The sequence below is a fragment of the Dendropsophus ebraccatus genome, chromosome 12, assembly GCF_027789765.1.
Source record: "Dendropsophus ebraccatus isolate aDenEbr1 chromosome 12, aDenEbr1.pat, whole genome shotgun sequence".
NCBI lineage: Eukaryota > Metazoa > Chordata > Amphibia > Anura > Hylidae > Dendropsophus > Dendropsophus ebraccatus.
Genome location: NC_091465.1, coordinates 73,524,598 through 73,547,971, shown reverse-complemented (window position 1 = coordinate 73,547,971; position 23,374 = coordinate 73,524,598). Strand labels below are relative to the sequence as shown.

At 43.1% G+C, this 23,374-nt stretch overlaps 1 protein-coding gene across 1 annotated transcript; it reads right to left on the bottom strand.

Moving 5' to 3' along the window:
* Window positions 1-1,405: 1,405 nt before the first annotated feature.
* Window positions 1,406-16,961, bottom strand: LOC138769538 (galectin-4-like). The gene is made up of 4 exons (XM_069948084.1): window positions 16,941-16,961; window positions 16,766-16,854; window positions 10,388-10,553; window positions 1,406-1,788 (listed from the first exon to the last, which is right to left on the bottom strand). Exons 1-4 carry the CDS (start codon window positions 16,956-16,958, stop codon window positions 1,645-1,647), a joined length of 417 nt encoding a protein of 138 aa, XP_069804185.1. The 5' UTR covers window positions 16,959-16,961; the 3' UTR covers window positions 1,406-1,644.
* Between the last annotated feature and the right edge of the window lie 6,413 nt (window positions 16,962-23,374).

Sequence of the window (23,374 nt, the reverse complement as noted above, 5' to 3'; positions counted from 1 at the left end):
AGTAGTCAAAAGCACCAGAGACGGTATATGTGATTCAATGCATTTATTGTGTGGTGAAATACAATCCATGTCATAGCTTATAGGAGATTATGCAGCATAAAATAGAAAGACATAGCGGTTTACCATAAGAGTGCCCCAGAGGAAGCCATTAGATATCATATGTAAGATCAGAAATACTTAACAACGAAAATTTTCTTTATAAGGCCATGTTCACACGATGTACGGCTGTAGTTATACATGTTCCTGCAGCCAATACTGCCATATCGGTCGCAAGAACATAATTTTATTTCTATTTGAATGCGGGCACATTTGCGCATGCCTGTAATCCAATTAACCATAGATCTCTGTGTAATGTACGCCTGTTAGAGCGGCCATACAGTGTGTGCACAGAGCAGGAACAATGGGCGTTGTTAGTGCACTAGCAGCCGCAAATAATAGAAAAGTCAATTATTTGTGCGGCTGTAGCGAACAGAGGCCGGTATTTTATGGTAAAATTAAGTCTGTCATTGCAAAGTACAATTGGTGTCGCAAAAAATAAGGGCTCATGTGGGTCGCTAGGTAAAAAATTTTTTGCAAGTGCTATGGCCTTTTAAACATAAAGTGGAAAAAGCTAAAGTGCAAAAATGAAAATTGGCTTTGACCCTGGGGTAAAACTGACTTGTTATATATGTTCCTCAATTTGTTACGATTATAACGATATAAAACATGTATAACTTTTATTGTATCTGATGACTTCAAATTCAAACCATTGTTAACAGATATATGTTCCTTAAAATCGCTCTATTCCCATACTTATAGCGCTTTTATCCTTTGGTCTATGAGGCTGTGTGAGGTGTCATTTTTTGCGCCATGATGTGATCTTTCTATCGATACCTTGATTGCGCACATGCAACTTTTTGATCGCTTTTTATTACATTTTTTTTCTGGATTTGATGTGACATAAAGTGCGCAATTTTGCACTTTGGAATTTTTTTGCGCTTACGCCGTTTACCGTGCGAGATCAGGAATGTGATAAATTAATAGTTCGGGCGATTACGCGCGCGGCGATACAAAATATGTTTATTTATTTGTTTATTTATTTATATTTATAAAATGGGAAAGCGGGGTGATTTGGACTTTTATTAGGGGAGGGGATTTTTTATTAATAATTTTTTTTTTTTTTTACATTAACTAGCAGTCCCCCTTGGGGCTTGTATATACACAGCACTGATCCCTCAGAGATCAATGTTGTGTATATACACAGCAAAGATTGATTAGATCGGCGATAGATTGCTTTGGCCTGCTGCAGGCCACAGCAATCTATCGCCTAGCCGGGATCAGCGTCATTGCGACGCTGAGGCCCAGCATGGGCAGAGGGATGGATCCCCCTCTCCCTCCCCCCCCCCACGTACATAACAGCCGGTAGCAGCGCAGTTCAGAGCGGGGGAACCCCCCCCCCCCACGGCATCATGACGTATCAGATACGACATGGGTCGCTAAGGGGTTAAGCAAGAAAACATAAGCCAAAAGAATAAAATGTAAGTGTAATGTTACCAACATCTCTCAGTGTATTTTGTCATCAATTTAGGATTGTAATAAGATATGGAGACAATGATAGATCTCGTAAAGCATCCTTATGGAACGATTCCTGGATCTTGCATGGAGTTAGAACTGGACGCAGGTGCATTTGCAATCTCCTTTAACTTCAAGAACATCAATGTCTTTGAAAGGCAGGCGATGGACAAAGATGAAAAGAATTTTTCTATTAACATACACTGATATAGCATCCGCTTTATTCTTGATTTCAATCTGGTAGTAAATAATATACAGAAAAGACAGATTATTACTTTCTGGCCCCCACATATATTATACACTAAAAAATTTAACCGGTTAATTAGATTTGTTCTAAGGTGCCCAGGAGGCCAATCTATGTCCTCGTTTTATTTTGTTTAAGGGGAAATCGGCAGTAGCCCTATATGTCCCTATATAACCGACAGGTCTGCACTGTTTATGTAAATTGTAGCTTATGCACATTAGAAATAAACTAAAAATGTCAAAAATCCGTCCTGTATACCTGTAGTGTATAGTTGGGGGGGCTGTATACCTGTAGTGTATAGTTGAGGGGGTCCTGTATACCTGTCTTGTGTGTTTGAGGTGGGGGCTGTATACCTGTAGTGTATAGTTGAGGGAGGTCCTGTATAGCAGTAGTGTATAATTGGGGGGGGCTGTATATCTGTACTGTATAGTTTGGGAAGTACTGTATACCTGCAGTGTATAGCTGGTAGAGGTTCTCTATACCTGTACTGTATAGTTGAGGGTCCTGTAAACCTGTAATATATAGTTGGTGAAGGTGCTGTATACCTGTAATGTATAGTTGATGGAGGTCTTCTATACCTGTAGTTTATAGTTTAAGGGTCCTGGATACCTGTAGTGTATAGTTGGTGAAGGTCTTGTATACCTGTAGTATATAGTTCAGTGGTCCTGTATACCTGTAGTGTATAGTTTGGGGTCCTGTGTACCTGTAGTTTATAGTCGGTAGAGGTCTTGTATACCTGTAGTGTAAAGTTTGGGGGTCCTGTATACCTGTAGTAGAAAGTTGGTGGAGGTCCTGTATACCTGTAGTATATAGTTGGTGGAGGTCCTGTATACCTGTAGTGTATAGTTTTGGGGTCCCATATACCTGTAGTATATCGTTGATGGAGGTTCTGTATACCTGTAGTGTATAGTTGGTGGATGTCCTGTATATTTATAGTGTATAGTTTTGGGGTCCTGTATACCTGTAGTGTAGAATGTGGGGTCCTGTATACCTGTAGTATATAGTTGGTGGAGGTTCTGTATACCTGTAGTGTATAGTTTTAGGGTCCTGTATACCTGTAGTGTATAGTTTGGGGTCATGTACACCTGTAGTATAGAGTTGGTGGAGGTGCTGTATACCTGTAGTATAGAGTTGGTGGAGATCTTGTATACCTGAAGTATACAGTTCGGGGGTCCTGTATACCTGTAGTGTATAGTTTTAGGGTCCTGTATACCTGTAGTATATAATTGGTGGAGTTCCTGTATACCTGTAGTTTATAGTTTTGGGGTCCTGTAAACCTGTAGTGTATAGTTTGGGGTCCTGTATACCTGTAGTATAGAGTTGGTGGGGGTGCTGTATACCTGTAGTGTATAGTTTTGGTTTTCTGTATACCTGTAGTGTATAGTTTGCGGTCCTGTATACCTGTAGTATATAGTTGATGATGGTCCTGTATACCTGTAGTATATACTTTTGGGGTCCTGTATACCTGTAATGTATACTTTTAAGGTCGTGTATACCTGTAGTGTTCTGTAGTATATAGTTCAAGGGTCCTGTATACCTGTACTGTATAGTTTGAGGGTCCTGTATACCTGTAGTATATAGTTGGTGGAGGTACTGTTTACCTGTAGTATAGAGTTGGTGGAGGTCCTGTATACCTGTAGTGTATAGTTTTGGGGTCCTGTATACCTGTAGTATAGTCGGTGGAGGTCCTGTATACCTGTAGTATAGAGTTGGTGTAAGTCCTGTATACCTGTAGTGTATAGTTTGGGGTCCTGTATACCTGTAGTATATAGCTGGTGGAGGTCCCGTTCACCTGTAGTGTATAGTTTTGGGGTCCTGTATACCTGTAGTGTGCTGTATACCTGCAGGGTCGTATTTACCATTAGGCCCTCGTGGTCTGCCTAGGGCAACACCTTGCATGGTGGCAGCATCAGGGAGCAGGGGGAAGGAAACAACTTTTTAATTTTTTTTATTTTTCTACTCTTTCACCTCCTGTTCAGACTTGCCAGAAAATCTAGTGTCTTTTCGGTAGTATTGGTCAGGTCTGGTGTGGCTGTGTTATTCAGTCACAGTATGGCGGCATTGGTCAGTTCTGGTATGGCAGTGTTATCCAGTCACAGTATGGTGGTATTGGTCAGGTCTGGTATAGCGATATTATCCAGTCACAGTATGGCGGTATTGGTCAGGTCTGGTGTGACAGTGTTATCCAGTCACAGTATGGCAGTATTAGTCAGGTGTGTTATGGCAGTGTTATCCAGTTACAGTATGGTGGTATTGGTCAGGTCTGGTATGGCAGTGTTATCCAGTCACAGTATGGCGGTATTGGTCAGGTCTGGTATGGCAGTGTTATCCAGTCACAGTATGGCGGTATTGGTCAGGTCTGGTATGGCAGTGTTATCCAGTCACAGTATGGCGGTATTGGTCAGGTCTTTTATGGCAGTGTTATCCAGTCACAGTATGGTGGTATTGGTCAGGTCTGGTATGACCGTGTTATCCAGTTACAGTATGGCGGTATTGATCACGTCTGGTATGGCAGTGTTATCCAGTCACAGTATGGCGGTATTCATCAGGTTTGGTATGGCAGTGTTATCCAGTCACAGTGTGGCGGTATTGGTCGGGTCTGGTATGGCAGTGTTATCCAGTCACAGTGTGGTGGTATTGGTCAGGTCTGGTATGGCAGTGTTATTCAGTCACAGTGTTGCAGTATTGGTCAGGTCTGGTATGGCGGTATTGGTCAGGTCTGAAATGGTGGTGTTAAATGTGACCTCTGGAGCTATTATCTACCAATCTATCATGATGCTAATTAGTGAGTGAAGATGGGGCATCCTCAGGTTTAGTGCTTAGGGCAGCAGCAGCTGGTAATACTGTACTGTATATACATGTACTGTATAGATGGAGTAGGGGGCCCTGTATATACATGTACTGTATAGATGGAGTAGGGGGTCCTGTATACATGTACTGTATAGATGGAGTAGGGGGTTCTGTATATACCTGTACTGTATAGATGGAGTAGGGGGTCCTGTATATACATGTACTGTATAGATGTAGTAGGGGGCCCTGTATATACATGTACTGTATAGATGGAGTAGGGGGTCCTGTATACATGTACTGTACAGATGGAGTAGGGGGTCCTGTATATACATGTCCTGTATAGATGGAGTAGGGGGTCCTGTATATACATGTACTGTATAGATGGAGTAGGGGGTACTGTATACATGTACTGTATAGATGGAGTAGGGGTCTACCAGTTATTACTGAGGATGTTGTGAGGCAGCTTCCCTAGCAACCATTCAGATTCCAGCTCCCTGTGAAAATGAAAGTAGTAATCCTATTGGTTGCTAAGGCTCTCAACTGCCGTTTACTGCTGGAGACATGCAGCTAATTGTATCACCTGTGTTTGCAGTGTAGAGATTTTCCCATTCATTTCTATGGGGCAACACTCTTCCCCCTTCCCCTCCTGTACATCTGGCAGGGACGGGACCTTCGCAATAACCTTCCCGGGCACCTAATGTATCTGTGGGCCAAATTTGGGGTCAAACAGTTCAGGCGTTTGGAAGTCTATTTGGGACAGACAGACTTTCATTTTTATGATATAGATTGTCCAGGAAACACAACAAAACAGAAGCAGTTTATTGGTGGTGGTGGTGGTGTGTGTGTGTGTGTGTGTGTGTGTGGGGGGGGGGGGTTATTGTCACTAATATGGCAGCCACAACTTTTTCACATGTACTAGCTACTTAGCTGCAGCTGTCAGTCAGTGGGTGTGTAATGTGGGTATCATCATTGCCACGTTCTTTGATAAAGTCAGCCATGTTAGTTTCGGCATGGTAATTTTAAACCATTCTTGTGGTCAGCAACTTAGATCCAACAAAATATTATAAACCTAGGCTATGTTCACACAACTGTTTGTTTTTTTTTAGCTCTGCTTTAAACGGACGTCATTTAGCTTTTAGGCCACCTGTCAGTGCAATGACGGCTGTTGGTACATTATTCTAGCTTAGGTATACTAATTGGGTGTCTTTAATTGGAAAGTCCATTGAATTTAATAGTAAAACGGGAGAAAGGACGATAGAAAAAGAAAAACTGTGTGCAAATAGCAACAAAAAAAAACAAACATCTGCCAACGTCCATTGTTTTATGTACTGTGGGGATGATTTATCAAACATGGTGTAAAGTGAAACTGGCTCAGTTGCCCCTAGCAACCAATCAGATTCCACTTTTCATTTTCCAAAGAGTCTGTGAGGAATGAAAAGGTGGAATCTGATTGGTTGCTAGGGACAACTGAGCCAGTTTCACTTTACACCATGTTTGATAAATCTCCCCGTGTGCATTGGACGTCCGTCATCTCCTTGACTTTAATGCATTACATGGAAGCAATTAAATTGCAACAATAACGGACGTCTTTTTAGAATAAAAGCGTTATAAGAGTCGCAATAGGGACATTTTAAATAAAAAAAGTTTTACTGTTAACAAAAATAGTAAAACATTAGAAAAGCCGTAAACATAGATATCACTGTACTCAGACAGACCTATAGAATAAAGATAAAATGTCAGTTTAGACGTAAAGTGCATTACGTAAACACGGACCCCCCCCCCAAAAAAAAAAAAAAAAAAAAAGAAAAAACGGAATTGCATATTTTTAAAATCCCAATTTCACCCCATAAATAATATTTTCAGGGTTTTGTCATTAATTTAATGGTAGATTGAAGGGTGCATTACAAAGTACTCCTGCTCCTGAAAAAAAACAAGACCTCACATGGCCCTGTAGATGGAAAAATAAAAGAGGTATAGCTCTCAGAAGGCGAGGTGGAAAAAATTAAAATCGGTGTGGTCCTTAACCCCTTTCCTCTCGGGCCAATTTTGAGTTTTTGCCTCCTTGTTTTAAAAGGCCATAGTGCTTGCATTTTGACACCTACAGATGCACAAGCGCTCTTATTTTGTGTAAAACCAATTGTACTTTGCAATAACAGACTTAATTTTTCTATAAAATATGCTGTAAAACCGGAAAAAAAGATTTGTGCAGTGAAATTGAAAAGAAAGTGCAATTCTTTTGATTTTGGGGGTTTCATGTTTACGCTGTTCACCCTATGGTAAAGCTGACATGTCATGTATGTCCTTCAAGTCGATACGATTAGACACATATGTAACTTGTATAAGTTTTATATTATTTGACAGCCTTTAAAAAATGAAAACCTTTAAAAACAAAAATAAATGTGTTTAAAATTGCTCTATTCCCATCCTTATAACACCTTTTTTTTGGTCTATAGGGTTGATTAAGGTGTAATGTTTTGCGCCATGATTTCTTCTTTCTAACAGTACCTAGATTGCATATATACAACTTTTTTTTTTATCACATTTTATTAAATTTTTCCTGGATTTGGACCAAAAATCTGCAATTTTGCACTTTGGAGGGTTTTTGAGCTTACGCCGTTTACCATGAGGGATCAGAAGTGTGATAATTTAACCCCTAGAAGACCCTGGGCGTACCCGTACGTCCAGCGGTCGCCTAGGGGACTTGACAGCTGCATCTGAAGACTTCATTGCAGCAGTTCCCTGGTGTTTAGAGGGTTGGATGCCCCCCCCCCCGACATAGTCATGGAGGGGCGATCCTTACATCCAGCACCGTCAGAAGTCTGCACCATAATGGTGCTGATCCCGGCTCGGCACTTGATTGCACTCGAGCAATCCAGTGCCTATCTCATTGATCTGTGCAGTATTACTATACTGCATAGATCTCAATGAGAGATCAGTGTGCATATACTAGAAGCCCCCTAAAGGGAATTACCCTAACCCCAGGGGGAATAACCCTAACCCCAGGGGGGCTTCTAGTATAAGGCTATGTTCACACTACGTAAAACTACGGCCGTAGTTCTCGCCGCAGAACTATGGCCGTAGTTTTGAGAAGTGGAACATAGCCTTATTTTCAATGGGATCCCGGCCAGAGCGTACACACATCGTATGCGCTCCGGCCGGGATCCCATCCAGGGCTGGAAAAAACTGACATGTCAGTTTTCTGCGGCTGGAATTCAGTGAATTCCGGCTGCAGAAAGACCTGTCAGTTCACACAGTGAAGCAAGCGTCTCCGGCCGCTTGCTTCACTGTGGGCTGTGGGAAGCTCTGATGCGGGCGCGCGCTGATGCTGACGCTGGTTTTCACGTTGTGTGAACATAGCCTAAATGTTAAAAACATAAAATAAATTGTTATTAATAAAAAAAAAAAGCCTCCCCTAATAAAAGTTTGAATCACCCCCCTTTTCCCATGTTATAAATAAAAATAAATAAATAAACATGTTTGGTATCACCGTGTGCGCAATCGACCAAAATATTAATTTATCACAATTCTGATCTTGCACGGTAAATAGCGTAAGTGCAAAAAAATCCCAAAGTGCGAAATTGTGCATTTTTGATCGCATCAAACCAGAAAAATTGTAATAAAAAAGCGATCAAAAAGTCGCACATGCGCAATCAAGGTACCGATAGAAAGATCACATCATGGCGCAAAAAATTACATCCCCATAGACCAAAGGATAAAATCGTTATAAGCATAGAAATAGAGCGATTTTAAGGAACATATATTTGTTAACAATGGTTTGAATGTTTTACAGGCCATCAGATACAACGAAAGTTATACATGTAACATATTGTTGTAATCGTAACGATTTGCGGAACATATATAACAAGACAGTTTTACTCCAGGGTGAATGGTATAAAAACAAATACTCCCCAAATAAAAAAATGCATTTTTTTTTAAATCAATTTTGCCACACATTGAATTTTTTCCCGGTTATGCAGTGTAGTTTATGCAAAAATTCAGCCTGTCATTGCAAAGTACAATTAGTGGCGCAAAAAGTAAGGGCTCATGTGGGTTTCTAGGTGAAACAATGCAAGTGCTATGGCCTTTTAAGCACAAGGAGGGAAAAAAAACGGAAGTGCAAAAGTGCAAATTGGCCCGGTCCTCTAAGGGTTAATAGATCGGGCGATTATGGATGCGTCTATACCAAATATGTTTGTTTATTTATTTAAAAATGGGAAAGGGGGGGGGGGTAATTTAAACCTTTATTAGGGTAGGTGATTTTTTTTTTACTTTAACCTGGGTGATTTTGACTATCTTTGCTCTGATCTCTCATATAGATTTGAGCAGTATACTTAATAAAGCACTAATCGATTAGGTTAGAACGATTAGCATAGATGTTTTGCAACAGTTTTGGAATAGGCAGGGTAGAGGAATGTGATGAACAGCTGAGGGAAAGCAATGCTTTCTGGAACCTGTAGTACTGTGTACAACTGCTCAACCAGGAAGTACAGCCACACAAAACAGACACCCCCCCCAAAAAAAATAAATAAATAAATAAATAAATAAATAAATAAATAAAAAAAAGTGGATTTTTGGTAGTTTCAAAACTGGGTTAGACAGGTAAGCAATGCTATTTGCTTCTACAGCAGGTCTATTTATTTATTTTTTACCTCTACCTGGAGTTCCCCTTTAAGAGGTTAAAGACTTCACCAGAATCTTGAAAAACACTGATATACACAATTATAACCTCATACATATATTTAAGCCTCCCAGACAAAGCAAATCACAAGTGCTGCAGGTCGATAACCAATTGTTCCATAACTTCTCCGGCTGACTATAAAATAGAGAACAACTTTTAAAATGTGCTTACTGACTGTCAATGTCCTTAAAATCTTTGTCCTCAATTTTTTTTATAAGGACTACTACCTCCTTGTTATCCTCACAGATTAGGGCTATGTTCACACTACGTAAAAGTATGGGCGTTGTTGCCATCGGCCATACTTTATGCACCTGTGAACACTGCCTTTAGTTCAATGGGATCCCGGCCGGAGCGTATACACATCATATACGCTCCGGCCGGGATCCCATGCGGACCCACAAATAACTGACATGTCAGTTTTCTGCGGCCGCAATTCAGTGAATTGCGGCCGTAGGAAACCCTGTTGGTTCACACAATTAAGTGAGCGGCTCCGGCCTCTTGCTTCATTGTGTGCAGTGGCAAGTTCTGATGTAGGCGCGCGCTGATGCGCCTGCATCAGAACAATCCAGGATAATCTGGGCAGAGACCGGCCGTTCCGTGACCCGGCCGGGTCATGCAACGGCCAGTCTCACACGTTTTGTGAACATAGCCTAGCAAACATGAAGAAACTGTTAGTTCCCAGGATACATACCCTAGTGAGAAATGTTGTACATGATAGCTCTCTTTGACAGACAGAAATATAATTCACACAAATCTCAGTGCCAGTGCAAAACAATCGTATATTGATGCCATTAAAAAAAATAAGAAACTTACCAATACATTTTATACTGAAGAAACATGTGCATAACTTTCCAAATCAACAGGAAGGCAACAATGGGACTTCTACATATGGGTTATATAAGTATAATACCAGTAGTGTAACTTATTGCACTAAACCCATTATATTTGACTATTGTGTAAGAATTCCAGGCCCCCCTGAAGAAGCATCTTGCATGCAAAACTCATGTTGGGCACCATTTCTATATCCACTGGGGAATAAGTTCTGTTGATTAATTTACTGCTGCGGTGTACTGCTGGGTCCCCAATACTGGAATCTGGCACATTGAGACAAGGTTGGTTCTTACCGTAAAATCTTGCCCATGTTGGAATGGCATATGTGGTGTATCTTTTTCCTCATGATCCCAAGAGCCATTTTGTTTAGTATTTCTTATTACGCTTCTTAACTTGAAATAAGGGTTCATATGAAAATGAATATTGCCAGTATTACTGTTTATAAGATTTACTTCAAATCTGGAAAGGTGATAGTAACATTAGTTTTAATGTTGACACAGTCCTATGTTAAAGATGTGTGTTATGGTAAATCTATATTGACCTATGGCATGGAATCTTCATTGACTTATCTAATATTAAAAAGGCTTTCCAGGAATTTTGTCTACAATACGGCTATAAAAAATAAATAATAATAATCATCATAATGAGAAGAAGAAAAAAGAAGAAGAAAGCATCAGGAGGGGCTGCCTAGACAATCCTAGGTTCTTCTTGGTAATGTATTGCAATTAGAGATGAGCGCACATGTTCGTCCCAGCTTGGTACTCGTTCGAGTATAAGGGTATTCAAAGGTGATTGGCTGGCCAGATCAGATGACCTGGGCATATAAGAATTAGGTACCGTGATTCTCGCTTCAGACGCAGGCTGGATGAGCTTAGAGAGAGAGCTGCTGACTTTCAGGGAGAGTGTTAGGGTGGGGAAAATAGTGTCTGTTAGGCAGGAATCATCCACAAAGAACTCAACAGTCCTTCTAAGGGCTACAACTACACTTTTTTTGGCCTCCTCTTGGCTGCTGGCTGGGACTTGTAGTGCAGCTACCGCCATCTTGGCTGCACACTGCAGAGCGACTGGTGCCAGAAAGGGGACAGCACATGGTCCACATAGACCCCAAAGAAATTGCCCAAAGTCCTCTCAGTACTCCTTTTTGCTGCAGCACCTTGGCTTGCTGGGATCTGTAGTGCAGCTACACCTATCCTGGCTGTGCAGTGTCCATTACAACGGGTGCCCTAAAACATACAGCACCTTATACCTGGTACACACAGACTCCATGGACTACAACAAAAGTCCTCTCAGTACTCCTTTTTGCTGCAGCACCTTGGCTTGCTGGGACCTGTAGTGCAGCTACACCTATCCTGGCTGTGCAGCGTAACAGGTGCTCTAAAACATACAGCACCTGGTACACACAGACTCTATAGACAACAACAAAAGTCCTCACAAAAACAGTGGTATATTCTTGGCTTGCCTAAGGGCTCGTTCCCACTGAGCAAAAGCAGCTGAATTTCTGCGCTGAATCAGCGCTGAAATTTCAGCCGTTAAAATAGGTGCAGAGCTAATTTCCATTGTGTTGAATGAAAATTCTGCTCTGCAGTTCACACAGTGGAATTTCCGCACTGAACTAATCCGCTTTCCGCCAGAAGAATGAACATGTTCATTCTTCCGCTAGCGGAAGCCTATACAAATCAATGGGGCTCTGATTTTCTGTTTCAGCGCGGAATACAAGCGTAATACAAGTGGAAATTACTCGCTGAATCAGCGCGGAAATGAGGAAAAGGGGGGGAGGAGGATTCTAGTATATGTTCTGGTATAGTCTAGTTTACTCACCAAATACTCGCTGAATTTCAGCGCTGAATGCATGCGGATTCAGCGCGGATTCCTCGAGTATTCCGCGCTGAATTTGTCAAGAGCTGATTACGAGCTGAACACTTTCCTAGCAGAATACGCAGGGATTCTGCTTACATTCTGCTTATATTCTGCTCGGAATTCAGCGTCAGTTGATTTCAGGCGGAAATATTTCCTTGCGTAATCCGCCCCTTTTGCTCTGTGTGAACGAGCCCTAATACTGATGAGTGCTGTCTATTAGTTATCAAAGCATTTTAGCGGTACATTTTGGGCTTGCCAAATACTGGTGTGTGCTCTTCCGTACTACTGACAACAGTCTAATGAATACATGTTTGCTCTCAGATAAATTTACTTAAGTCCAGTGAACAAGTTTGTGCTCTGCGGTACACAAACCACAGTTTTTGCTATCTGTTTGATTCACTGCACTGGAGTGAATATGTGTGTCCTCTCAGTTACATTCACTCCAGTCCAGTAAATCAGTGTGTCCTCTCAGTTACATTAACTCCAGTCTTCCGCGCAGTCCACCCACGCTAGCCAAGGGAGTGGAACTGTGGCTCCTCTAGTTACAACCTCTTTCCCCCCAGCATTGCCCCTTCATGCAGGGCCATAGGGAGGGGGGGCAGGGGGGGCAGCGCAGAGACCAGGGGGGGGCGCCATCCCAGGGAGCAGAGAGAGAAGCATCACAGTGGATGAGGCAGCCTGGAAGCCCTCTGTCAGTGTGGGGAGGCCGGAGACGATTTTAACTTGATCAGCACAGGTATTTTCCATACTGTACTGTCTCCTGGCTGCTTTTTAGCTATAATTTGCGCAAAATTTCTACTTTTGTACCGAGATTTTGCACAAATCAGGGCTAAACAGCAGCCAGGAGACAATACAGCAAATTTACTGTGTAGATGGTGAAGGACCTTGACATGTGACTATGATGTCACCGCAGGTCCTGTATGCACACTGCACTATGGAGGAGTAAGAAAGAAAATACAGGTGTGTGGGAGGAGTCTGGGGAGGAGAGTGAAGGGTGCCCAGTCTGGGGAGGAGGTGAGGGGTGCACAGTGTGAGGAGAGAGTGAAGGGTGCCCAGTCTGGAGTGGGGAGGGGGCAGGGGGGTACAGGGTGACACCAGTCTTAACCCCTTAATATCTGCCCTCTCCAAATATATATCACATTTATATAAACCTCACCTACTATCTGCAGAGGTAGGGAACCTTGGCTCTCCAGTTGTTGCAGAACAACAACTCCCATCATGTCTGGACAGCCAAAGTTTTAGCTTTGACTGTCCATGTATGATGGGAGTTGTAGTTTTGCTACAGTTGGAGAGCCAAGGTTCCCTACGCCAATCTATAAAGCATCTGTATCTGTATATACAGCGACCATGATACAAGAGTAATTTCTCTAAATTATTTCTATTTTGAATTTGGTGACTGAATACTTTACTGGAGGTATTACTGCTGTTGTCTCCGCTGCTGAGTGGAGTTGATCAAACCTCGGGAAATCCTAGGTTCGATCAAACTTGAACATTCACAAACCTGCCGCATTAGATTGGTGATGCCTGCCTGGTCCGTGGGGAAGGAGGAGACTACCCTGGTACCGCCTGGAATTCTGGGATTCAGCCTAGGTAATAGGCTGAATACCGGAATTCCAGGCGGTACCCGGGCACTCTCCCCCTTCCCCATGGACCGGTAAGGCATCAGCAATCTAATGCGGCAGGTTCATGAATGTACCTAGGATTTCCCGAGGTTCGATCAACTCTACTGCTGAGTGTTCCTGTGCATTAAGAGATGGCACCATAGAATCACATTACACTGGGTGTCACACTGGAGATAGATCAGGAAGCTTTGCCTCCTAATTCACATGTACAGACAGCAGGGAGCAGAAACAACGGCGACTCCTCAGGTCCAAACAGCAGGGAGCGGAGACAACGGTGCCTCCTCAGGTACAGACAGCAGGGAGCGGAGACAACGGCGCATCTGTTAAGGTACTTAGGGACCAAATTTTAAATGGGAAAAATGAAAGTACTTTTAAAAATGCTGATTGAGCCCAGAGCTGCCTGATAATCATTCTTCATAAAAACATTCCAGGTACACAGTAAATATGACATTATGTATCGCATATTGTGAACACCACACTAGTGCTGCCATTAGAGATGAGCAAATCGCTCATCTGAACAATCGCTTATCTAAACTTCATTTAAAAAAAAAAAAAAAATATATAAATATATATATATGGCTGAATTTTTGGGTGGTTCACCTGCTACTTCAGTCGAACTTGGTCACTCTGTTGTCACCGCCATGTTGTGTTTTGCTGAATTTTTGGGTGGTTCACCTGCTACTTCAGTCGAACTTGGTCACTCTGCTGTCACCGCCAAGCTGTGTCAGGCCGAATTTTTGGGTTGGTTCACCTGCTACCTCATCCAACTTGGTAACTCTGTTTTCACCGCCATGCACCACCATATCAACAGGCCCTGGTGCACAAGCTGAAACTATCCTACCCATCTGACAATGCTAGCAGCAGGGAACTTAGTTCTGTGGGCCAACTAGCACAGGAGAGGAGGTGAGCAGGTAACTTGTCAAGCACTGGCAGGGGAACATCCTCCAAGGCCAGTTTTATGGCACCCCAGCACAAGTATCTTACCCCTCACCAGTCTAGACTGAGTAAGAGGGAGCTGTTCAGAAAGATGGTGAGGGAGTACCTAGCTGAACATACCAATGTCCTGCATGATCCCTCTGCTCCTTACAACTACTGGGTTGCAAAGCTGGACACGTGGCCCCAACTGGCACTGTACGCCTTAGAGGTGCTGGCCTGCCGTGCCTCTAGCGCGTTGTCAGAATGGGTCTACGGTGCAGCTGGTGGCATCATCATTGATAAGCATACCCGCCTGTCAACTGACAGCACTAACAGGCTGAAGCTTATTAAAATGAATAAGGCCTGAATTTCACCAAAATTCTACTCTTCACCGAGGGAAAGCAGCTGAACATGAAGATTCTTCATATATCCTCTCCTCTCCTCATCCTCCTCCTCCATCTCTTCTTACACAAACGCTGAGTCAACAGGCAATTTTTCAGAGGGCCAACTGGCTCTCTTCAAACAATGTTTACGGAGGGCCACCTACAGGCCCTCTCTACAATCAATTTTTTAGGAGGGTCAACTACAGACACTCAAAAACAATTTTTTAGGAGCATCAGCTACAGCCTTTTGACTGCAATCTCATTGGTTACTCTGTTGTCATCGCCATGCTGTGTCAGGCTGAATTTTTGAGTGGTTCACCTGCTACCTCATCTAACTTGGTCACTCTGTTGTCACCGCCATGCTGTGTCAGGCTGAATTTTTGGGTGGTTCAGCTGCTACCTCATCTAACTTGGTCACTGTTTTCTCCACCATGCTGTGTCAGGCTGAATTTTTGGGTGGTTCAGCTGCTACCTCATCTAACTTGGTCACTCTGTTGTCACCGCCATGCTGTGTCAGGCAAAACTTTTGGGTGGTTTAGCTGCTATCTCAGTCTAACCAAGCCATTCTGGGGTTCGGCGCCATGCTGTAAAATGCAATCTTAGTCTTAAAAAGTCACCCTGGGATTCATCCCCATGCTGTCAACTGCAATCTCAGTCAAACTATGTAATTAAGGGGTGCCAGACTGCAATTCTAGGGGGTTCACCTGCAATCTCAGTCACAGACTGTCATTCAGGGGTGCACCACCGTGCTTTTTCAAAAAAATTGTTTCTGAGGGTCACCTCCAGGCTCTCACACATGATTTTATGGAGGTTCACCACTACACTGTCGCCCAAAATTGTCTTGAGGGTCATCACCAGGCTGTTGCCCAGAATTTAGCATAATGGTGTGATTAGGCAGTTTCAGAGGCATCCATGCATGCTGCCCCTGCTGTTTCCTTTCTATTTCCATGGTGTTTCCATCATTATTTGAGGTTTCCAGGTTTTCATGCACCCTCACCTGTGGAGAGCTTTGGTCCCCTGCAAAAATGGTCCAGTCTCCAATTGACTTCAATGGAGCTCAGTATTCGAAACGAGCACTCGAGCATCGGGAAAAATTTGACTCGAATAATGAGCACCCTAGCATTTTAGTACTCGCCCATCTCTAATTGCAATTTTGTCAGGAATGTGCAGTACCCTGGTGTGAACTGGGCCTGTTTTTTCCTTTGCGTGACACACCCGCTTGCTTCTCATCTACTGGCAATGCCAGAGTTACTATGAGCTCTGCTAGACTTGATTGCTGCAGCTGAGCAAGACTTTTGATTTACTTTTTCCTCTGCCTGTCCGGAACCTTGAGGGTCAGAGCCCCAATGGGGATCCAGACCAGGCTCTTGATCCTCATAAAAGAAAGCAGTGGACAGTCTCTCATCGCTGGCTATTAAGGTTCATACCCTGATCCCAGCTCCCCCTGTCTATTCCTGCGATCCCCATGCCTAATTCCTCTTCACGATTTACCTGCTATCCGACCTCCTGCCTGACCTTTGACTATCCGATTGTTTACTGATTTTGTCTGTTTGGTTTTGACTTTGGCTTGTTGACTCTCCTTTGTGTTTGTTTGTCTGTCTGTCTCGTTCTGTGTTACACTTACACCAGAGCAGGGACCGCCTTCGTAGTTTTTCGCGGCAGCCTAGGGCCATTTGAGGCAAGTAGGTAGGGACAGTGGGTAGGTTCAGGCCTAGGGCTCACTGTCGTGTCTTATCCCTACCTCCCTGTCATGACAAATGTACTGTCGTTTTTCGATGTCCATTCTCTGCCTGTACAAGAATGTAATTGGTGGACAAACACAGCTGCCATTTAGTGATACATTTTATATCCAATATACAATCTAAAAATGCTGGTAACCCAAGAAGTAACATACTTGTCTGACCCCTGAGGAATCGTTCCCCTGATATAGACATTTTGTCGTTCTCCAAAATTTGTTTTGAAAATAGCTTGATAGGGCTCTGGCTATAAAAAGAAATAGTCTTTAGTATGACAATATAGAAGGAACCAGCATTGGTATAGCCCTCAAGTAAAATAATATAAAATCATACCGGTATATAAACAGTCATGGCTGCTTCCTGTGGGAGAGGATATAAAGAAAGACATAAAACCCATATCATACAGATAAATTATTATTATTATTATTATTATTATTACTATATTTATATGTGCAGACATATATACAGTATATATGGTGACCCAGGGGAACTAGATGTTGTAAACAATGGCTAGTTGTGGTACCACTTTGCACTTGTCACAGGGCTCAAAGTGGTAGAAGCCCTCCCTAGGTTACAACACAATCCTGTTAAAGGAGAAGTCCTTGTAGAGTAGTGTAGGGTACAGGATAAGTTATTTTACAGAGTGCAGAGTACTTACACAGGATAACATTTTTACTTATAGTTCTCCTAAAGGTGCAGTACAACAAATGCAAAGTACTTAAATGCAAGATACAGTACAAGATACATCTATATATCTATCTGCCAGATATCTATCTAATGGATATTGTTAAATCTCCCCCATGGTACCTTTTTATATAGCCATATCTTTAATGCAAAGATTTAAAGAGGCTTTCCCAAGTTCATAAAGTGCCGAGTGCAACCAACTTGGAACGTGAATTGCAGATAACAGATTCAATTATATATAGTATAGTTAGTAATACCAGCTATATATAAAAACATATAAATGTAAATTATTACTTACAGCTAGCACTGAATGCAAACTTGATGTAAAAATTTGGAGCAAATGGATTCTCCAACTTGTTTCCTTTGAAGGAAGACGTATATACTACAGTATATATATATAGAAATCACATGTCAACCCTTCTTTGCGGGTGGAATTCAGGAGAACTCATTACCTTGTCTTAATCATCTGATTTAAATGAAATGTTAGTTTTTCCCACCACATGGATGACTTTGAGTAAACATGTGGGCTAGATTCATTACAGCTGGTATGACTAGTATTTGTGCTTCACCTGCCAGCGTCAAGTTTTAATAGCATCCAAAACTACTAACACTTACAACAGAAAAAGCAAAAATTTACAGCAACCCAATGCCTCTGTTCACACTGCAGGTTGCACGCTGCATATGGCTTAAGTACAGACAAAAAAACAAAAAGTGCAACAGCCACCTACAGGTGCAAGTGCTTACTGTACATACTTCCCCTGGAGTTTACGTGATAAAAACCTGCTCTATAGATATAGAAAAATTAGGATCTTAACAAACCACTTAATCAAACAGAGTTTACCATGTCACCATGTTAAGGTGTCCTCAGGGACATGGTCCTGCTCTAGCATTGTCACACTGGCAATGGCTTCTCCTGGGCTAACAATAAGCCTACAAATGGGCAGATAGGATCCAAATGTCTATTTATACCACCCGCAGGACATGGGTGGAGTTCAAGCTAACAGGAGGTAGCCCAGGAGAGGCCATTGCTAGTGTGGGAATGCTAGAGTAGGACCATGTCTCTGAGGACACCTTAACGTGGTGACATGGTAAACTCTGTTTGATCAAATGGTTTGCTAAGATCCTAATCTTCCCATCTATAGAGCAGGTTTTTATTGTGTGTATGCCAGGAGGAGTATGTACGGTAAGCACTTGCACCTTTAGGTTGCTGTTGCACTTTTTATTTATTGTTTTGTCTGTACTTAAGCCACTTGCAATGTGCAACCTACAGTGTGAACAGAGGCATTGGGGTGCTGCCAGTGATTGCTTTTTTCAGTTGTATGTGGGGAGGAGGGGTGGCTACCCTCTGTTGTCTTGTACCATTGTTGCAGGTTGCAACACTGGCCACTGCTTATTGACACTATGGCTTTGCATTAGATCCTATAGAACAACAATGTGTATACACTGCGGCCGATGTTCTCTGTGGCCACACAGAAAAACTAACGTCTATTTTGTGCAGCCGCTATTCAGTAAACCGCGGCCGCACAAAATAGACGGGTGCCATACTTTACATTGTGTGCTATGGCTAATTGGAGTGGAGTGGCCAGGTAAACACCGACCATTCTGTGACACGTGTTTGCCATATGTGAATATGGCCTTAAGGATGTTCTTTAAAGTTCAGTTAGGACAAACTCAAACTTTGCCGCAAAGTTTGGAGGAATTAACTTTTTGCTGATCTCTAGTTAATACTATTAGGGGCTGTACAGATAGAAGGTGTTGATACTTCAGTATATGCCCTTTGTCTGTGCAGGTCCATAAAGTATTAAAATATTAACCCCCTTTGTGTATGAATTCCCATAGTATATTGTGCTGCAAAGAGGTGGGTTAATACTATAGAGAAGCTACACAAAGTGGGTTAACAGTATACAGTGTTGCACAAAGGGGATTAATACTATATAGGGACTGCAAAGTGGGATGTAATACTATATGCTGAGGGTTTAATACTATAGGGGGAGCTGTGCAGAGGGAGTTAATACAATTGGGGGCTACACAGAGAGTGTTAATACTGTGGGGGCTACATAAAGGGCATTAATGTTATGAGGGGCTGATCAGAGGAGACCTAATACTATATGGGGCCTGTACAGTGGGGGTAAACACTGTTTAGGGGCTACAGAGAGAGTTAATACTATGCAGATAGAGGGGTTTAAATACCACACAGTGGCTGCATAGAGGGGGATAATAATATATGGGGACTGCACAGTGGGGCTTGATACTAAATAGGGCTGCATAGACAGGGTTAATGGTATATGGGGGTTAACAGGGGCGCTTAATACCACACAGGACTTCGTACATGGGATAATACTATGGGAGGTTGGGCTAAATACCTTATTAGGACACAGAGGGGACAATACACATGAGGGGTTGTATAGAGATAAGGATGATGGTAGAATGAGAATTGTAAAATGTTTGTCTGGCAGACTTTGCAGAGATGAGTCATGGCCAGAAGAAGTCTTCAGGATGGGCTGAGCCAGATGGAGAGGAGAAGGAAAAGAAGAAGTCACCTGTGATTTACTCAGACAGCTTGTGAGTCACTGGATGTAGCTGCACTGTAATCACTACAGGGCCTATGTAGAGCTGGTATCTTTTCTTTATATGAGCACCATTTGGGGCAAATGCTTACTTTTTTTCAGCAATGGTATGCGTCCTTGTAATCTACTGGTCGTTTGAATAGACTAATATACAACAATGTGCAGTAACCCAAATATGAAAATTTGCATCCTTAGATTACGGGATGTGTGAACAAGCCTAAGAGTGTAGCGGTATTAGTCATTATGTGGTCACTATGTGTGGCAATATGTGTCTCTTGTAAATGGTACAATATGGGATATTATAGATCTTAGTATACTGGATTTGGTCAGCAACAGTGTAGAAATAGTCATGGTTATGGTGTGGTGGTAATACATGCCCCTTAAATACTTGCATTATTGGCAATATTGGTCTCGGTATACTGGATTTGGTCAGTAACAGTATATTGTTAATATATATGGTAATAATATTTATTTGTTATATGCTTATTCCTTATATATTATTTGGTAACTATTGTATATGACAAATTTAGAGCTGTATCACGCATCAAAAATTGTTGAACAATGTTAATTAGTGATGAGCGAGTACTAAAATGCTCGGGTCCTCGTTACTCGAGACAAATATCTCCCGATACTCTAGTGCTCGTTTGAAGTCAATGGGAGACTCGAGCATTTTTTGAGGGGACCCAAGTTCGGTAGAGGGAAGGTCGTGTGAAAACCTGTCAACCTCAGAAATTGATGGAAACACAACGGAAATGGACAGGAAACAGCAGGGGCAGCATGTATGCATGCCTCTGAGGCTTCCTAATGGCACCATTAGGCCTAATTCTGTGCAACAGCCTGGTTAAAACAGAGGTAGGCATATGGACCACCCAAAAACTCAGCCTGACACAGCATGGCAGTGAGAACACAGGGAACCATTAAAACAGAGGTTACATATCATGAACCAGCCAGACACAGCTGGTGAGAACAGAGTGAACAAGGTAGAAGCGGTAGCCAGTGAGCCTTCCAAAACTTATACCAGACACAGCATGGCATTGAGCACACAGAGAACCATTAAAAGTGAGTGAGGAAGCAAGTGAGCCTCCCAAAAATTAGGCCAGACACTGCATGGCATTGAGCACACAGAGAACCATTAAAAGTGAGTGTGGAAGCAAGTGAGCCCACCCAAAAATTGGAGTGAGTCCAGGGACAGGGATTTTTAGCGGACACAAACCTAGGTGCTGACAGTTAACTGGCTAGGTCAGCTGTCAGTCACCATCAAGGGTACACCTGATGCCTCTCAACCAGGGGGATGGTGAGGCCCCGGCTAGACAAAAAAATAAAATAAAACAGCTGGCTGGTTGGCGGGGACGCGATCGGCGGGCCCCCGGCAACCAGTCTCGCTCCTCCGCAGACGTAGTGTGACGTCAGAGCATGGCAGTGAGGACAAAGAGAAGCATTAAAAGTGAGTTAGCATTTGAACCAACCCAAAATTTAGCCTGACACAGCATGGCGGTGACAACACATGGAACCATTCAAACACCGGTAGCATATGGACCACCCAAAAACTTAGCCACAGACCCAGACCAAGAAGGACAATACATTTATGGCTAGATTTAGCCTCACACCCACATGCAGTTGTGTGTGAGAGGCATATCTTTGGAGGTAGGGCTGAAGAATAACAATACAGTCTTCTTAAGAGGCCCCGGAATTTGATTTGAACAAATGAATACACTTTCAATCCTTTAAAGAGTTTCTAAGAGAGGGCAAGTGTCTATTAAAAAGACCTGGTCAATCCTCCCTTCGAAAAGGCTACAACATCCAAGGAAAGTAGATGGTACTGGTGAAAGGCCTGGTCAATCCTGCCTTCAATACGACTACAACATCGAAAAAAGGTAGAAGGTACTGGTGAAATGATGGCAGAAGACACCCCTAAGATAAGATGACATCCACAGATAATATGGTTCGAAATGGACAAGACAAGGAAGGTAAATTCAATTTGACTATGACCCTGCATCATGTGACTCCCCACTTCTCCCCCCACCGTTGTTTTGAGTTTGAATTTGACTTTGAATTTTACTGTACCAGTTGGGGTTAGTTTAACTGCTTGACTTGCAGAAATGCGCACAGATGAGGTGCACCTTAATGAGCAAGTAAGCCACATTGGGGTAAGTTTTAAGGAACTGCAACAACACTAGGTTGAAGACGTGGGCCAGGCAAGGGCGCACACACCAGTAGTAAACATGGATGCCAGTAAAGGCCCAGCAGTAGTCAACATGGATGACAGTGAAGGCCCAGCAGTAGCCAACATGGAGGCAAGGGCAGGCACAGCAGTAGTCAACATGGATGTCCATTAATGCTGTGGTCAATCCTGCCTTAAAAAAGGCTACAACATTTAAAAAAGGTAAAAGTTACTGGTGAAAAAATGGCATAGGACACCCGTAAGATAAGATGACATCCACAGATAATATGGTTTGAAATGGACAAGACAAGGAAGGTAAGGGCAGGCACAGCAGTAGTCAACATGCATGCCAGTGAAGGCCCAGCAGTAGCCAATATGTAGGCAAGGGCAGGCACACCAGTAGTCAACATGGATGCCAGTTAAGGCCCAGCAACAAGGAGGCAAGGGCAGGCACACCAGTAGCCAACATGGATGCCAGTTAAGGCCCAGCAGTAGCCAACATGGAGGCAAGGGCAGGCACACCAGTAGTCAACACGGATGCCAGTTAAGGCCCAGCAGTAGCCAACATGGAGGCAAGGGCAGGCACACCAGTAGTCAACATGGATGCCAGTAAAGGCCCAGCAGTAGTCAACATGGATGGCAATTAAGGCCCAGCAGTAGCCAACATGGAGGCAAGGGCACTCACACCAGTAGTAAACGTGGATGCCAGTAAAGGCCCAGCAGTAGTCAACATGGATGACAGTGAAGGCCCAGCAGTAGCCAACATGGAGGCAAGGGCAGGCACACCAGTAGTCAACATGGATGCCAGTAAAGGCCCAGCAGTAGTCAACATGGATGCCAATTAAGGCCCAGCAGTAGCCAACATGGAGGCAAGGGCACTCACACCAGTAGTAAACATGGATGCCAGTAAAGGCCCAGCAGTAGTCAACATGGATGACAGTGAAGGCCCAGCAGTAGCCAACATGGAGGCAAGGGCAGGCACAGCAGTAGTCAACATGGATGTCTATTAATGCTATGGTCAATCCTGCCTTAAAACCGGCTACAACATTTAAAAAAGGTTGAAGTTACTTGTGAAAGAATGGCATAGGACACCCGTAAGATAAGATGACATCCACAGATAATATGGTTTGAAATGGACAAGACAAGGAAGGTAAGGGCAGGCACAGCAGTAGTCAACATGCATGTTAGTGAAGGCCCAGCAGTAGCCAACATGTAGGCAAGGGCAGGCACACCAGTAGTCAACATGGATGCCAGTTAAGGCCCAGCAACAAGGAGGCAAGGGTAGGCACACCAGTATTCAACATGGATGCCAGTTAAGGCCCAACAGTAGCCAACATGGGGGCAAGGGCAAGCAC

What these genes read in the sequence shown, in the direction of transcription:
- LOC138769538 (XM_069948084.1), bottom strand. An exon ending in ATTCCTCAGGGGTCAGACAA is followed by an intron (nt 10,554 to 16,765) that starts GTATGTTACTTC and finishes TCACCTTTCCAG; the next exon opens with ATTTGAAGTAAATCTTATAA. An exon ending in AACATGGGCAAGATTTTACG is followed by an intron (nt 1,789 to 10,387) that starts GTAAGAACCAAC and finishes ATTTACTACCAG; the next exon opens with ATTGAAATCAAGAATAAAGC.